Source organism: Choloepus didactylus, chromosome 5, assembly GCF_015220235.1.
Source record: "Choloepus didactylus isolate mChoDid1 chromosome 5, mChoDid1.pri, whole genome shotgun sequence".
Taxonomy (NCBI): Eukaryota; Metazoa; Chordata; class Mammalia; order Pilosa; family Megalonychidae; genus Choloepus; species Choloepus didactylus.
The window spans coordinates 126,053,531-126,072,386 of record NC_051311.1 but is presented as its reverse complement, the minus strand read 5'-3'; the positions used below and the strand labels follow the sequence as shown (position 1 = coordinate 126,072,386).

General features: G+C 33.8%; 1 protein-coding gene across 1 annotated transcript; it reads left to right on the top strand.

Annotated features, from left to right (window-relative positions):
• Window positions 1-915: 915 nt before the first annotated feature.
• Window positions 916-16,378, top strand: AGR3 (anterior gradient 3, protein disulphide isomerase family member). Its single transcript, XM_037837506.1, has 8 exons — window positions 916-1,210; window positions 3,858-4,039; window positions 8,342-8,405; window positions 13,942-13,994; window positions 14,679-14,755; window positions 14,995-15,058; window positions 15,482-15,565; window positions 16,319-16,378. The coding sequence occupies exons 2-8, from the start codon at window positions 3,931-3,933 to the stop codon at window positions 16,366-16,368; spliced, it is 501 nt and encodes a 166-aa protein (XP_037693434.1). The 5' UTR covers window positions 916-1,210; window positions 3,858-3,930; the 3' UTR covers window positions 16,369-16,378.
• The last annotated feature ends 2,478 nt before the right edge of the window (window positions 16,379-18,856 follow it).

Sequence of the window (18,856 nt, the reverse complement as noted above, 5' to 3'; positions counted from 1 at the left end):
AAAAAACCACCTAAGTTCAGATATTGCTTCCTCCAGAAAAATTTCCCTAGCTGACACTCTGCATAGTTAATCATAGCAGTCTCTGGGAAATATCTGTTTCTTGCATATGTTTCTTTTGCAATTACCATGCCATAAGAATTATATATTAAAGTGTTTATCTTTCCAGCTATATTAGGAGCTTCTTAGCATAGACATTGTATCCTAGTCATCTTGTATGTGTCACATTTAGCAGAGTGTCTACCAAATGGGATGCAACCAATAATTTTACTTAATTGAATTACACAGAAAATGCAAAAGCTAATGTCCTATCTAGAATTTTTTTAATTCCTTGATGGGAAACCAAGAGAAAAATTTCTCTATAACTTCTACTCCTTGTAATCATTGTAATAATATTTTTTGGTTTGAGGATGATTTATAGGTGCCATTAATCTAGCTATAAGTTTCACTTTGCAAGTGGATTGTTATGCTCCCAGCTAGTCATATAGAAATAAAAATATTGCAATAAATACTTTGATATCTTGAAAAAAAGCTAACATTTAGATGAATAAAAAACATACTTATCTAAATGCACATTCTCCTATTTTTTTTTGCATAGTAAAGTAAGGGTTTTATAGAAAGACTGTAGAGAATAATCAAATTATTCAAGTCCTGAATTTTAAACCAGCATTTTTATGTCCTTCTCTCTCTCTTTTCAAAAACAAAATAAAAACCTGTTTTCTGGCTGTTCATTATATTCCTGTACACAGAGTAACCCTTAGGAATTTCTATTTGCTTTGTATCTAATCTGCAAGCCTCAGTGAACTCTGGAGAACAATGGTGTAAACACAGTTTCTACAGTCACAGGGGTTTCTTTGTCCCACCCCCACCCCCCCACCTTTTTGTGTTGAGCTCTAGCCAAACATTAAATTAACTTGGGGAGTAAAAGGTGGAGGAGAAAGAAGCCCAAAGTTGGTATTTGGCCTCATTTTATGAGGACATTCAATCTTAATTTAGAGAAAGAGAGAAGAGTTTTTTAGCGTGAGAAGCTTGAGAATTGGAAGGAAGTACATGGTTTTCCAGACAAACCTATTTTTGTAAGTTTGCAGGTGACGGTTCTCCTGTTTCTATGGAGGTGGGGCTGTAGGCCAGGTATGTGTGTCTATAAATCCACACCCATTTTTAACCAGAAACTTCCAGAATATGTTTCCAGCAAGAGCAGTGGTCAGTTCAGGTAAGCACGCGTCATTTCCAGATTATTTAATCAGAAGTCAAACTCTGCTCTCTTTAAATGATCAACTTTCACTATTCAAAATTGAGACCTTCAATAAAAGGGTGGGGAAACTTGAATGAAATTATATTTTTCTTCTCTTAATGAACTGAATTTCCTTTGCTGGTTTCATACTTTTATCATCTATTTCTATTAATGATATTAATAGAGTGGCACCAAACAACAATACTCTTTCAAATTGATGCTACAGGTAACAAATCATTCTTCCCTGTTTTCTCTTAAATTTTGTTATTTTTTTAAATAGAGAAAATTTTGAGGGGGTGGGATAAGTAATGGGTAAGTTTATGACTCATGTTAAATTACTTTTTGTAAAGTGAAATAGTAGAGTCAGAAAATGCTAACTAGCCATTGTTTATAAAACCTAATTGTAGCTATTTAGTTATGAGCCTCCTGAGTACATGGCAAGCTGCTCTGCAGCCATAACCATATCATATTCATCTGTGTTCCCCCAAGTAGCCTGCAATGCCTGGTACTAGAGGATCCTCAACAATTTGTGTTCTGTTTCACCAAACAATGAGCATCCAAAAATAATGTTTTATTGCTTTGTCTGATTATATTATCTACTTTACAATGTATCAAACAATATAAAACAGAAAACCAAGATTTAGATTTTTTTAAGAACTGTATTTGACACTAATACATAAATAACTGAAATTAGGGGGAAAAGAATTAGTTCCCCACTCAACTCTAAACTTGGCACCTTTCAAACAGGAAAATAGTGAAGTATGCTTTCTTTCTTTGTCATATGAGTTCCTTCTGCTTATCTGTCTCTAACATAAAGAATCCTTTTGAATGTTGCTTCCAGAATACCTTTCTAAACTCCTCTTTATATCTAAGGCCCCTGGAAGAATCTTAAAAGCAATTATGGGCACTCGTCTCTGGTAAAATGCACATAGACACATAAGACCTTACAAACAATTTCAGGGTTATGGAGCTCATTCATAGACCTTCTAGAAGCCAGTGGATCCAGATGAAGATCCTACCCAATTTGGTTGCTTCAGTTTCTCCCCTGCTATTTTCAACCTAACTGAGCCTGCCCTCTCTAGACTGGGCTTGATGCTCCAGATTCACCGGAACCTATCCCCTCCTAAAACCCACCCTTTGTTTCAGTACCTTACATTTCAGTCCTTATGTTACAAGATGACATTTTTAAATGTCTTGTGGTATTAATAATTACAGGAAAGTACACTGAGATCCTTATCAGATACCACGGTTATTCTTTAACAGAGTTTTCAAAGCCTGAATACAAAGAAAGTAAAATGGTCCGGTGCAGATTAGTGAGGGAAATAATCTAAATAGGGATAAACTGAAGCATTTTCAGTCCTACGTAGGGGGGCAGAAGGGATACACTGCTGGGAGAGGAAAGAGATTGGAATGAGAAGAATGAGAAGAATGAGAAAGTGTCTGGAGGAACCCAAAATCTGTAAACTTCACAATGAAGTTGCTCTATGACTATGGCTGTTTTCTGGCACAACAAACCTATAACCACTGCCCGGCACTGAAGTATTTTAAGGGTGTGTTTGTGTCTTATTAATCTTTCAATTTTCCACAATGCCTAGTAGTACAGTGTTGTAAATATAACAACTTCCTGGTTTGAACAGAATCACTAAACATTCCAGTCACCATTTTAGTCCTTGGGTATGGGGAATTCACCACTAAATAATGTGCCTCACTCAACAGGAAAATGTTTTAAAGGAACTTTTAACAAATGTGAACAATTTCTGTACATTATTTTCACTATTTTGAGGTGAAGTTTCAAAATGGTATAAGTCAACCATTTTCATATGGGTTTTAAATGCTATGAGTGGTATAACTGAACAACGTCTCACCAGTATTAAATACTCCATGTAATGTATATATCAAGTGCTTTAAAAGCAGATCAGGCCAAACTCTAGACTTTTGATTACATCTTAACATGCAGAGGATGAGGGACAGAATCAATCTGAATTCTAGCTAAGCAACAGATAATGTAATCAGAGCAAGTCTGCTCTTCTTTATACATATATACTTAATTTATAGCAATGTGACAGCAATTCTTGATTTAAAGAAAGAGCTGTGCTATTAAGAACAAAAAGACTGAGTAACTGAAGGCAGGAAGAGAAAGTTAAGTGATTAAAGTAATTGAAAGATAAGAACCATTCATGTTCTATCTTTCCTCTGAATTCTATTTTAAGCAATATTTGTTCATGCCTATTATCATTATCTAGATATTTATCATTAAAATATTTTTAACCTATTAGATCCAGATCAAAAGGTGAAGAATATTTCTGCATGCTGAAAATCACCTCTGTGTAGCACTCTTTAAACATCTTTAATAAGAATCTCATTTGGTTTCACTATTGCACTATGAGTTCTATGATGCGGTTCAGACGCAAGCTTTGTAGGGCTGGTCCAGTTCTCTTTCAGCCACATTGGACTGCTCCCAGAATGCCTAGATCATGGCTTTTTCACCATTTACTGAGTTGACTGCATTTTTAAAAAATATTTTTAAAATAGAAAGTGAATGAAAGTTTTTCATTGTTGTACAATGTCAAATTCCATAAGCAATACAGGTTTGGTCCAACTGTTAACAAGTGTCTCTTATTGACAGCCTGAGGAAACCTACTAGATTCTGGAAATTATTTTCTACCACCTAGCTATTTCTGAGGGATTCTCTAGAAGAAATGATGTCACATCCAGCTTTGGCCCTGGGCCTCATATTCATCGCAGTTTCTTCCAACCTTGCCATGGCAATCAAAAAAGAGAAGAGACTTCCTCAGACACTCTCAAGAGGTACTGAACTCTCATTTTATTTTCTAAACTTTGTCATTTTGATGATTTTAACAGTATCAAGTCTTGTCATCCATAGTCTTGTAACAATGAAAACTCAATTAACTGAAATATTTTGCTGTGTACCACTTCAAAAGAGAGAGAGAGAGAAGGGATCACTTAATTTTTTTTTTTTTTTTTAGGATCAGTTAATTTTAAGAAGTGAATCAAACTAACTGACAAACAATAACAATCTGCTGCATCTTTTCCAGAAATAGTGGAGAACTGGTTTTTGCCACCTCTAACATTGGTTACTGAAGTTCTGGGTAATAAGAACTGATTGATATGTATGACTATGTCCTAAAGACAATTTAAGAGCCCTCAGAATTTGTTCATATTCCCCATCTTCTCTTTGTTAAGCCATAAGAATAATTTGGAATGCTTTTATACAAGGTTATCCAGAAAATTATAATTTATCTCACCCCTTGAGAATTTTGGCTAACCAAGTTCTTTCTACATTAATTACAGGAAACAGTGGTTTTACATGTCATAATATAGATTTGTCATTGGCTAAGTGATTAGAAAAAATTTTGTTTTTATACTTATTTTACTTTGGTCTAAGAAACAAAAATATCTTTACCCATAAAGAAGCATTTCATAAATTAAAAATTCTCAAAATTGGTTTCTAGATTCCCATGTAACCGAAATAAGAACAGAAGCATTTGTCTCTATGTGGCTAAGTAAAAATTTGCAGTAGAACAACAAATACATTGACCATTATTTGTAATGATAATGTGAACAGAGCAAACAAATGGAGGCCAACTATAGTATAATTCCAAATTCTGGCACATTGACTTGCTTTCCAAGTTCATTCATTCCTTAACAAATGTTTTGAGTGCCAGCCAAGTATTCATCAGTGGTTAGCCAAGTTAATGAATTCTACTTCAGTTTGACAGTCGCACAAACAATATATCTAAGTAGTAAGGATTTGCAAATGGAATAAATTAAAAGGGGGGAAATATTTTCCTAAATATTATTTATCATACATCTCTCTATACAAACATAACAATTATACAATAATGGGCTCAGTAGCCTTAAAATGCCAAAGACTAAACTGGTCTTTGCTCTCAAACACCCTCAGGTCTGAGTTAAGCAGCATGCTTATAATTACATCAAAAGGCATCAATCTTCTGTATATTCACTTTCAAATTTCTATATAAAACTGGTGAATTTTATGAAAAATATACTAAATATGTGTGGCATATTTTAAATAATGTAATACATCTGCTATTTTAGTTAAGAAGTTATATTAATAGTGAAGTTGACCAATATTATCTAGGAACCCCACTAATAAGTACTGATTTATATTTGGTTAAGCCCTTTACTATCTACAGCCATGTAGAAAGCAATGGAGAGAATGAGGCTCAGAATGAATGAAGATTAAAGTAAGGGTGGGAGGGAGCAGTTTGGGGGCAGTGTAAAGAGAAGCATGTGGAGCCCCTTAAAGCAAGGGACAGCACCAAACAGTTAAACAGAGAGCATGTTAGAGAAAAAAGGAAAGATTAATTGGAAAAAGATAATGGATGTTTCAAAAAAAACGTACATACACACAGTGGCAAAAAAAAAAAAAAAAAAAAAAAAAAAAAAAAAAAAACACACACCTAGCTTCCTTTTGAATCAAAAAAAACTGTCCAGCACCCAGTCCAGTGTCTAGCATATATATAGTAGTTACTCAATAAACACTTATTGAATGAATGAATAAAATCTCAAAAGACAGGCTGAGATTGAATTGTGGCAATGAACAGAGACCCTGAAAAGAGTCAAATTTCTGTACAGCCTTTAACCTATTGTGATTGGTGAAGACTATATAGTAAGTATAATACAATATGGCTTCTCTACAAGGCTCTGAATGAACTGTTTGAGAGCAGGGATTATGCTGCTTCATCTTTGTATCTCCAGTGCTTGGTGGTATAAGGCATATGGCAGATGCTCCTTTAATATTTGTAGAACTAAATTGAAGAAGGGAGAATAATAATTCTTCCCCTTACTGAAGTTCAAGCATTGAATGATATTTGGAACATAACAGGGAAATTTCAGTAGGGGCCCTGTCTCACTGGTTGTTTCTAGAATAACTTATTTAGTGCAAAATGTGATGTGAAGATATTACATCTATTCAAGAAAAGTTAGAAAGACAACCTTTCAGGTTTATTATAGACAGGAAGGGTTTCTGCTAAGGTGGGATATTAAACATAAGATCCAGTGTTAAGTTACTGTGGTAGCTTGAGTTGTGTACCCCAGAAAGGAACATGTTCTTAGTCTTAATGCACTTTCCCATGGGTGTGAACTCACGAATAGGACCTCTTGAGAAGGTTGTTTTGGGTTGAGGTTTGGTCTAACTGAGTGAGGGTGAGTCTCGATCTGAATTACTGGAGGTCTTATGTAGAGAAACTGGAGGTCACAGAAGCCAGAAAGGAGTGGCAATTACCATGTAACAGGAGGCAGAGATAAGCCAGGGAACCCCAAGGATTGTCAACTTCCAGAACCAGAACACTAGTCTTCAGGGAGAAAGCATCACCTACCTGACACCTTGATTTTGGACTTCACCCAGCCTCAAAACCGTGAGCCAATGAATTCCCATTGTTTAAGCCAGTCTATGGTGTGGTATTTGTGAAGCAGCTTTTGGCAAACTCAGATAGTTGCTAAAATCAGGTAAAAACAAACCAACAACACTATTGGTAGGAAATTAAAATGTGCAACTACTTTAGGAAACAGTCTGGCAGATCTTCAAACAGCTAAACACAGAGTTACCATTTGATCCAGCTTTTCCTCCTAAGTATATACCCAAGAGAAATTAAAACACATCCACATAAAAACTTGTGCATGAATGCTCATAGCAACTTTAATCATAATAGTTAAAAAGTAGAAACAACTTTAATGCCCACAGCTGATGAATGGATAAACAAAATGTGTTATATACCTATAGTGGAATATTATTCAGCAATAAAAAGGAATGAAGTACTGATACATGCTACTACACAGATGAACTGAATTGACAATATCACACTAAGTGTAAGAATCCAGTCACAAAAGATGTTTTATGATTTTGTTTATCTGAAATATTCGGAATAGGCAGACCTATATAGACAGAAAGTAGATTAATGGTTGCTTATGGCTCAGGAGATGGGAGACTTGGGGGTGATATCTAATGTGTTTGGGGTTTCTTTTTGACATGACAAAAATGTTCTAAAATTTATTGTGGTGTTGGTTGCAGAACTCGGTGAATATACTGAAACTCGTTGACCTGTACACTTTCAATGGGTAAATTGTATGGTATGCAAATTATATCTCATTAAAGCTTTTACCAAAAACAAACACCAATCAGAAAGCAAAATCGTGGTTCCTTCACTCAAAGATACATATTTATCCTGCTACATAATTCCTAGCCATTATTCAGCCATGGTACCAAAACCAGGAACTGCTATCTGACAATATTCAAAGCATACATGGAATTCTGCACCCAAACTAGCATCCCAATACTTCTATTTTCAAAATAATTCCATCTGTCTCATCAGTAGACTGAGACATTTTCTGAAAACACTCTGCAATATTTCTGGATGTTTGTGCATTCTTCTCTTTGATGAGTTATCCTTTCATGATATGCATTCCCAACTACTTGTATCACATCTTCTTTAAAGGCTATTGGGTTCTCTCCCCACTCCTTGCTTTCTGTTTCCCTTTCCTCAAATCTTTTGTACGCTTCTGAAACACCTGCATTTCATTATGCCTCTCAACCATGAAAATCCCACACAAAATTTTCCCATGTAGGAACACACAGCAAAATTCAGAATTGGTTTTTTTCAAAATGTACACCAACTAAGAAGGGTTTAGTATCCTCAGACGCTCAAAATATAAAAGCACTGTGCAGTAGAGCCCTAAGTATTCCTGGCTGTCTCACAAAGTATGCAAAGATTAACTCATATTACCTGGACATTCTGAAAGCCAGAGCTTTTGTGTGGCCCACAAAATGTCCTTTTAGTGATCCCTAAGCATAATGACATTTACTGAGTAATTACTGTATTCAAGGTCAAGGACCTTGAGGTTGGAAATACCATCTTAAAACCTCAGGTCTACAATCTGAAAAGATTCCACACATCTTCATATCTAGTTACAGCTATGTACCTTCTATACCATATGTCAACCAATGCTCCATGGCTTAGTTATATCTATCATGTTTATCTGTGAGTAGATATCTGCTTTCCAAATGTCTATTTCAGAGCTTTTTTTGTGGTCCTGGGTTAATGCATTGATTTATCTCTTCTCTTAAAGGATGGGGAGATGACATCACTTGGGTACAGACTTATGAAGAAGGTCTCTTTCATGCTCAAAAAAGGTACAACACTTCTCAGTTAACTTTGATAGACTATATAGACAGCTACTCATAGAAGAGTCAAAAACTGTGTTTTAGCTTCTGAAAGGATGCCACAGTATTTGTTCTGCTATTATATGCTGTTTGAACTAACAGTTGTCATTGGGATGCTTTTTATAAACAACAGTTCTAAACAACTCTGCATTAATTTCTTAATTTTACAAGCAAGCTTTTGAATGTTTTAAAAACAAAACAGTATGACTCATTAGAAATTCTACAAGTTTAAATAGCAAAATGGTTTGGAGCAGCAGTTTTCAAGCTTGATTACCAGAACAATTTGGGGGGCTTTCTTTAAAATCCATATTTTATAACCACTCAGACAATAACTTATTGAATGTCCACTTTTATGTGCCAGGCACTATTCTAGGTTCAATGACCAAGAGTGGCATGATTTTTATCCTTCAAGACCTACTAAATCTTTGGGGATGGAGCCAAGAAACTTTCACTTCTAAAAGCTTCCCAAGAATTTACCAATCTAAAGAATATTCAGTTCCAATACTCTGTAACCTATTTTAGAATAGAAAATTACATGAGAATTGAGTAAACACTCAAAACTGGACTATTATAAAAGAAAGAAGTATATATAGTAATCATCTCCAAATATGAATGCAAACAAATAACATATTTGCAAAAAATATTCTGCAGAACATTTTAAAAACATGCCTACACCCTGATAAAGCCAGATATATTCTGGGACTACTAAGATGATTCAATATTAAGAAATGTATTAATTAAAATAATTTAATATTTGAGGAGACAAACCATAGAAGTATCTCCTTTCTCCATAAGTGCCGAAAAGGCATTTAATAGAATGCAACATCCATGCTTGAATTAAACAAAACCTTTCATTAAATAATATTAACCTATGTTAATCTACCCTAATAAGGAAATATCCATCCCAGCACAAAAGCCAGTATCATACCTAAAAGGAAAACAAATAGAAGCCTCCCATTCAAGTCTGGATAATCAAGGATGTCTACAATCATCACAATTACTAATATTGTCCCAGAGACACTAATCAATGCAATTAGATGAGAAAATTAAAAGTACAAACTCGTAAAGGAGGAGATAAAAGTGTATTTGTTTACAGATAATAACTGTATACATGAAAAACTCAAAAGAGAATCAACTGAAAATATCCAGAACAATGAAAATTCAGTTAAGTTGGATGAGAACAAATTAATATACAGAAGTCAAGAGCATTTACATACAGATAACACACTACCAGGAACTCATAAAATACCCCCTTTAAAAGTGGCAATAAAATTGATAAAACACCCTGGGATAAACTTAACAGGATATATATGTAATCTATATGAATTTAGAAGCCCTACTAAGGGATAAAAAATATAAACAAATGGGAAAGTATATAATGTTCTTGGATAGGAAGAATTAACATCATAAAAATATCAATTCTCTCTACACTTAAAAAGAGTTTGAAACAATCACAACAATTTGGTACAAAAAAAAAATTTTTAAGATGATTCCAAAACGAAATGGAAGGATAAACAAGAATAGTTAGGAACATTCTGCAAAGAAATCAGTAGGGATTAGCCCTTATTCATATTCAACAATTGACAGAGCTATAAAACAGTGTGTTACTGATAATAGAATACAATGGAGAGTCTAGAAATAGAACCAAATGCTACAGGAATTTTTTACACAATAAAGTAGCATTTCAAATCAGGAGTAAGGGAAGACAGAGTATGTAATAACTGATATTAGAGAGAAATAGGTATCCATCTGGGAAAAATAAATAAATTTGGATCTATACCTTACATTTTAAATCAAAATAAATTACATGATTTCATTATAAAAATGAAACCATAAAGTTAGAAGATACTATTGCAGAATTTTATTTTTTAAGTTCTTGGAGTGACAAGGGTTGAGAATAAGGGGAAACGAGAGGCAGCAAGGATGAGAAAGGAAGCACTTAGATTTTGCACCCTAGACATTCTTCTTGCCTAACCCTAATACTGGCCTTTAGGTTTGAGTATGGTAAAAACAAAGGGAAGAAAAAAAGAAAAGGCCTAAAAGAAATTATTAACTACTTTTGGTTACATGAATTATCTGCCTATCCAAAAACCTATCATGAGCAAAGAAAAAAGATAAAACAAAGAACTATCTGCAACACAAATCAAAAGAATGAATTTCTCTAATATATAAAGTTCATTTATAAATAAGTAAAAGACCAACAAGCCAATAGTAAAAAATGAACAATGAATATGAAAAATAGTTCACAGAATACAAAAATATGTAACCTTTAAACAAATGAGAAAGATGACATTTTTTATAAGAGAATAAAATCACATTCAGGGATAGAAGGGGGAATTGATGCTCAATTTGCAGATTTCTATTTAGGTTGATTTTAAATGTTTGGAAATGGATAGTGTGATGGTAGCACATTATTGTGAGTGTAATTAGTATCGCTGAATTATGTTTGTAAATGTGGTTGAAAGGGGAAGTTTTGGGTTATGTATGTTACTAGAAGGAAAGTTAGAAGATAAAACCTGGGACTGTATAACACAGTGAACCTTGTTGTGGGTGATGGACTGTGGTTAATAGTACAAATATAAAATATTCTTTCATGAATTATAACAAATGTATGACACTATTACAAAGTGTTAATAATAAGGTGGTATTCTGGTTTGCTAATGCTGTCGTTATACAAAATATCAGAAGTGGATTGGCTTTTAAATAAAGGGGATTTATTAGGTTACAAATTTACAGTTCTAAGGCCATAAAAGTGTCCAAACTAAGGCATCAACAAGAGGATACCTTCACTGAAGGAAGGCCAATGGCACCCAGAACACCTCTGTCAGCTGGCAAGGCACGTGGCCAGCATCTGCTGGTCCTTTGCTCCTGGGTTCTGGTTTCAAAATGGCTCTCTCCAAAATCTCTCCGGTCTTCTGTCTCTCTTAGCTTCTCTCAGCTCTCTGCTTGGTTCTCCTGGGGGCATTTCTCTCTAAGCGTCTGGGGGTCCTCTCTTAGCTTCTCTGGGGCAAACTCGGGGCTTCATCTCTTAGCTTAGCATCTCCAAATGTCCTCTGTCTGCATCTCCAAGCATCAGTGTCAGCTCTTGAGCTCTCTTAAGTACTCCAGTGAACTTATCAAGACCCACCCTGAATGGGTGGGCCCACACCTCCATGGAAATAATTTAATCAAAAGTATCACCCACAGTTGGGTAAGTCACATCTCCATGGAAACATTCAATCAAAAGTTTCCACCTTAATCAAAAGACTAATAAGTTTGCCCACACAAGATTGCATTAAAGAGCATGGCTTTTATGGCGGATGTAATGGATTGAAACCAACACTGATGGTATATGGGAAAAAAATGTACCTAATGAAAACTATGGGCTATTGTTAACCATAATATTTTAATATTCTTTCATTGACTGTAATAAAGGTAACCCATTACACAAAGTATTAACAATAGGGGGTGTATGAGAATGTTATATTTTTTAGATGACTTTTCTGTAAACCTACAACTTCTCTAATTAAAAATAATTTTAAAAAAACATTATCCTAAGTGAAAGAAATCAGACTTTTGAATTGTAAACCACCTGAATTTATAATCTATTTTTAAACAAAATTGTAAAAATGTAACACTCACTAAATGGTACTAATAAGCAGCCAGACTTGGGAGGCTTTGGCTATAGAATCTCTGAAATATAGCTACCAAATTTATTTTATTCTTTCTCTCAACTCAAGTTCCATCCAGTCTGATGTGCCAGTTCAGGAAGTTTTAGACCAACGATCACCTGTTTTTACAGTCTTCATGCTAATAATGATTTTACACTTTTAAATTTTTGAAAAATTTCAGAAAAAGAATATTTTGTGACACATGAAAAAATGCATGAATTCATATTTCAATGTCTGAAAATAAAGTTTTACTAGAACACAATCATGCTTATTCTTTTATGTATTGTCTCTGACTTCTTTTGCACTGTAGTGGCCGAGTTAAGCAGTTCCAACAGAGACAATATGGTCTGCAAAACCTAGAATATTTACTAGGTAGGGCTTTACTGAAAAAGTTTTCATAGGTCTGTCCCTAACTGAAATTCTGCGAGAAACATTTCTGTGCTTTTCCTGAAACAGAATAGTGTCTTGGATTGAATATGTGAAGAGCCCATAACAGTAATAGATCTGTGGTCTTGAAAATTTTTCCTTGGACTCTAATTGTCCAGAAATGTGATGCTAAAATTAGTTTTCAAAGAGTTACGACAATGTCTTTTCCCACCAAAGCTGCCCTCATTTCCAGCTGTTCAGTGGGTGCTTTGGGAAGAAATGGTAACAGTTCGACAAACCGGAATGACTCATGCCCCTAACCTGTTCTGTGTCTTACGACACTGAATACCTATCTAGCTCTACTGGAGGAAGAGTTATCTAGTGGAAACAATTAGGCTGATACTTAGAAGGTCTGCCCTCTATATAGTTCTGACTCTAGAAGAGTCAATAAATATTCTTAGCCCTAGTTTTCTATTGATAAAAATTGCAAAGGACATTTTCTTCATGGGATTTCTTTTTTCATTAGTAAGTTTGAAGTGTTGGCAAAAGCTAGCTTTGTACCATAAATCACTTTCTGTTATAAATCTTATAAAGGGTAAGTGTTGGACTTGTTTACCTAAAGTATTTCTTCTTACCTGAAATTTACTTATATTCCAAGTTTAGGGATTAAATAAAATTATTAATTCACAGTTTGCTACTTAACACTTTTTGAGACTAAAGAATATTTGGTATCATAGTGTTATATAATGACAGGTATTTCTTATGATTAACTTAAATTTTTTAAAGATTTATGCTCATTAAGTATACACTGGAGTCTCTCATTTGATGTGCAGCATTCTCTGAGGATTAAAGCAACATTTTAAAAGACATCCTTTATATCCAAGTCATAATTATTTTATCCTTTACTGTAGTTAATATTCTAATTTTTCCACTTTAATCTAAAGAATTAGGAAGCCTATTAGTTACCATAAGAAATTTTTTTCAGAGTTAATATCAAAATGACATTCAAAAATGTATGGATAGGGAACTCTCACTTTGTACATCATAAGTTACTCCAAGAATAAAAGGATGTGAAAATAACCAAATATTCTTTTTTTGTAAAAACTAATAAATTGTTTTTAAGTGTTGAATTTCCTCATTGGAAATGAATATCTTGTTCATAATAGCCCTTCATCTCTGGAGACAGAACTGATTTTTTATTTATCTAACTGCATAAGAATCACCCAGTGAGCTTGTAGATGCAGATTCCTGGCTCCCACCACCAGAGATTCTGATTTAGTAGGTCTGTGGTGGGGCCTAAGAATTTACGTTTCTAATAAGCCACTTGGTGGTGCTGATGCTGCCAGTCCACTGCTACAGACTATATCGCTGTGATTTGTAAATCTGAGATTTTTATTTTAAACTAAGTACTAAAACTTTAAGTCTATTTCTACTGTATATTTTGACACAGAGTTAATCACTTGATTTATTTCTATATTTTCTTTGTTTAGTAAAAAGCCATTGATGGTTATTCATCACTTGGAGGATTGTCAGTACTGCCAAGGTAATTTTTGCTCCTAAGATCTTATACTTCCAACATGAAGGAAAAAGTGACCTGGTGAGAACAGCTAAGAAGGCATTGAGCAAATCCCAAAACAACCTATGTTTAAAAAAGACGACTGCCAGAGTACTACCCTTTTACTAAAGTGCTTAAAGAGTACAATGATTGTTAGGTGATCTATTGAACATGTTTATCATATATATATTATAAATATATAAATATATTACATAATTTATATTGATATACTTATATACTGTATATTTTCAAAATATTGATTGAATATTGATTAATACATTATGTATATTATACAGTTATATTTATTTATATTTATTGAATATCTTTTATATTATTGAACATATTCATATATGACATATTTATTGAATATATTTATATCTCTCTCCACCCTTAAAAAAAGGAGGAGGAACCTGCTTAAATGAAGTTGTTTTAACCAATTTATTAGCCAACGTGTTACATGAAATTATCCTTCGGTGTCTCCATGGACAAAATGAATCTATGGACAGACTCTGCCCCTCATTGTGGAACAATGAGTGACAAAGTAGCAGTTAACCAATAAACTATGTCAAGTTATAGATTCAAACACATGCAAAATGCTAGATTTATTTTGCTTTGTCACAGAGAAGATATCTTGATCTTCACAAATAACTAGCATTACGTTTTCCTCCACAGCTCTGAAAAAAGTATTTGCCCAAAATGAAGAAATACAAGAAATGGCTCAGAATAATTTCATTATGCTGAATCTCATGGTATATGATCTCTGTAATGTTTTCTTCCTATCACAATTTAATGGAAAATCTGAATCCCTTTTTTTCTATTTTTAAAATACAAAGAGCTAAGTCTTGGTAGCTATAGGATGTTATTATGTAGAACTGTAAAAGACCAAAAGATACAATTTACTGAATATCTAGTTTATTTAGATTTTTTTAGAAATTAACTGTCAAAAGCAGTCCAATCCAAGAACATTCATTTTTCCTTCCCTTGCTAGCATGAGACCAGTGATAAGAATTTATCACCTGATGGGCAATATGTGCCTAGGATCATGTTTGTAGGTACGTATGTTCTGTCATTGCATCAGCTTTACAAAATTAGTAGAAGGCTTGATGTTTTTAAATGTCAGTTCAAGTACTATTCTTTTCAAAGAAAGTGATTACTAACCCAACACATTTTTAAATAGCGCTTGCTATTTCTACAATTAAAATTCACTATATAATTTACAGATTTTTAAATTTTTTAAAAATTAACTTATGCTGTTTAATCAATATCCCAATGCATTTTCAATACAGTTCCATAAACTGAACTGACAGAGTGCTGTGACACACTGAAATAAGAATTCAGGTTAACTCAATGAATTCATATGTATGAACACTGATTTTGCTGATAATTTTGCTTAACGTTTGTTTTAGAGGAAGATCCAAGAATGACTATAAGAACATTTTAAATAGTACTTCAGTGATTTATTTTTCCCTTGGCAGATCCCTCTTTAACAGTCAGAGCTGATATAACTGGGAGATACTTTAATAGACTGTACACATATGAACCTCAGGATTTACCAGTGTGTAAGTACTCACACATTATCTTGCACAGTGGTCACAGCTGACCCATGACAATTAGAAGGGTTGATGGTGTCCCACATCAGTGCCTCTCAAGTGACTTCACAAACTAGTGGTTGGCAGTGGTGATGCTTAAAATGCAAGTTCCTGACTTCCACCAAGCACACAGAATCAGAATCTCTGAGGTCCTTCAGAATCTCTATTTTAATAAGAATGCCAACCAATTCTTATGATCCCTGAGTTTTGTGATGATTAAGAAGTATATAGTACATATTACAATTACACCAGCCTTAAGAGAGCCAGTCCATTCTCTGGGTGTCTAAGATCACATGTAATTTCCTCAAACTGATAATACTAAATCTTTTTGTCTTCAAGTCTATAAGGGACTTTAAGTCTTCCCTGGGACTTTAATTTTTATAACATTTACTATCATATTGAATATGATAACTATAATTATCACAACCAATGATACTGATATAGAATAATCAATATAAAAAAAGATGGAAATCATACTCTCTTAAAATCCCTCTGATAAAATTCTTTAAAATAGAGAAAGTTGATTAACCATCTCTGAGTGGTCTAATCCCTAAATTTACGTGTATATTTTTAGCACAATATTCTTTAACGTCATAAATAAATTCACATGCTTTCACAGCTATAAATTTAAATGGGCCAATTTCGGATTATGGGGTTTAATAGATTACAATGTTTGATACTTTCATTTATTAGTATCATAATACATATTTACTCTTCTTTCAGTGATAGAAAACATGAAGAGAGCATTAAGACTGATTCAGTCGGAGTTATAAGGGATAACAGGAAAAAAAAGCCTTAACCTCTGTTTCAGTTTTCTGCAGCTGCCATTAAGCAAAATACCAGAAATGGACTGGCTTTTATAAAGGGGATTTATTGAAGTACAAATTTACAGTTCTAAGGCCATAAAAATGTCCAAACTAAGGCATCAACAAGAGGATACCGTCACTGAAGGAAGGCCAGTGGTGCCCGGAACACCTCTATCAGCTGGGAAGGCATGTGACTGACATCTGCTCCAAAGTTCTGATTTCAAAATGGCTTTCTCCCAGGACATTTCTCTCTAGGCTAAAGTTCCTCAAAAATGTCACTCTTAGTTGCTCTTGGGGTGTTTGTCCTCTCTTAGCTTCTCTGGAGCAAGAGTCTGCTTTCAACAACCATCTTCAAACTGTCTCTCATCTGCAGCTACTCTCTCATGTTCTGTGCATTCTTCAAAGTGTCCCTCTTGACTGTAGCAAGCTCGCACCGCTGTCTGTGCTTATATAGTGCCTCCAGTAAACTAATCAAGGCCCATGCTGAATGGGTGGGGCCAACCTCCATGAAAATTATCCAATGAAAGATCTCCCCTTCAACTAAGTGATCAAATCTCCATGGCAACATCCCATCAAAAGTCTCCAACCCAATCAACACCACTACGTTTCCTGCCCACACAAGACTACAAAGTTAATGTCATTTGGGGGGACATAATACATCCAAACAGGCACACTCCACTAACTAATCTCATTGATTCTGTCCCTTCCCACTGTACCAAGCCTGCTGTGTAAATGATCTCCCCATTGCTAAAACAAATGGATGCTTCTCTGGCCACTTATATAGCCTTTAACTGTACATCTCAGAGTTAATCACTTCCTTTTTTCTTCCTTCAAATTAAAATAGACATTTAAAATTCAATTTACAATATATTAAAGTGTTATATTTTAGAGATTGAATTACTGTGTTCCTTAATTTAATTATTGGGTGGACATTTAAAACTTTTAAGAAGTTTAAGAAAAGTGTAACTGCACAGGAAGACTGAAGAATTTCTCCAGTTAATCAAGAGAGGATGATGTCCATCCTGAAATCACCAAACTCCCTGCTGCCGACTCAGTTCTTCAAAGGAAGCTTCCCAAGGTCTACACCATGTCTTCTCCTTTAAATAACACAAAAATTCCCTGCAAATGCAATAGCATAATCAGCTGGCAGTAATCCTCAGAAGGGAGAAAATGATTCAGATGGGCAGAAATTTTTCTTACCTATAGAGTTTTCTTGAATTTAACAGAATTTGAGATATAAAAATGCACAGGTCCATGGTTTAGATACCTAATTAATTCCAATGTTTGAGGAGTCAAAGGAAGAAATTTTCTTCCAGGTTTTATTTGAACACTATTCTGTTAATTTTAAGCAAACTTGTAAGTAAACCAATATATTTGAATATAAATGAGTTACATGGCCATTAATACTAGATTTCCATGTATCCTACTTGCAAAACAATGTTAAATATTGTATTTTTATTTTTGAATATGTAAATTTTGGATCAAAGACAAGTTAATTTTTCAAATTGAATACTAGGATATCAAAAGGCACTGGCATTCTCTGATTTAACAATTTAACTTATGAAGACTAATGGAATAAAAAACTGATTTTATTTTTGCATAAATAGTGCAGTAACAGAATGCCAGTAGTCGTTTGCAGTGAGCTACAGGAGAAATCAAATGAAAATTCAATTGCCCTTTTAAGAATTAATAAAATTGAACATTCAATTATTTTTCTTCATTACTGTAAAAATATTATAAATGATAACTGATTATTCTTTATCATAAAAATGTGTATGCCTTTTTAGTTTATCATACATAACTATATTTTACCATATACATTTTATTATACATTTAATTATATAGACAGTGACATTTGATATACACATACACATGTTATACAGATAATTTGATAATCAGTTAGATTATTGTGCAGCCTTGTAACCAATTTAGTTTTCCCTCTCTACTCAATTTTAGAAGTGGTTTTCAGAGTTTTTGTTTGCATTTCAAAGAGATATAATGCTCAAGTTACATATTCAAAAAGCGTTTAGTATAGGGTTGCTACATAAAATAAAAGCCATCCAGTTAAATTTGAATTTCAGATAAACAACAAAATTGTCTTAGTATAAGTATGTCCCATGCAATATTTGGGATAAACTTATATGAAAAAATTATTTGGTATTTATCTGAAATTTAAACAAGAAGTCCTGTCTTTTTATTTGCTAACTCTGACAACTCTAGAGTTTCTATACGGGAGACTCTTCCTCCACTTCTACCTTTTTACTTATTACTATTTTTTTAATCTAAGATAGCAATCACTTTTTCCTATTTCAAATCAATCACTGAATTACTGAGCTCAAAAAAATTCTCAATTGTTGTTATAGCATTTAACCTTTCTCAATTATTCAAATATTTAATTTCTATTCTTTGTCAGTCTATTTGATATTAAGAATATAAAGGTGAACTAGGCAAAATA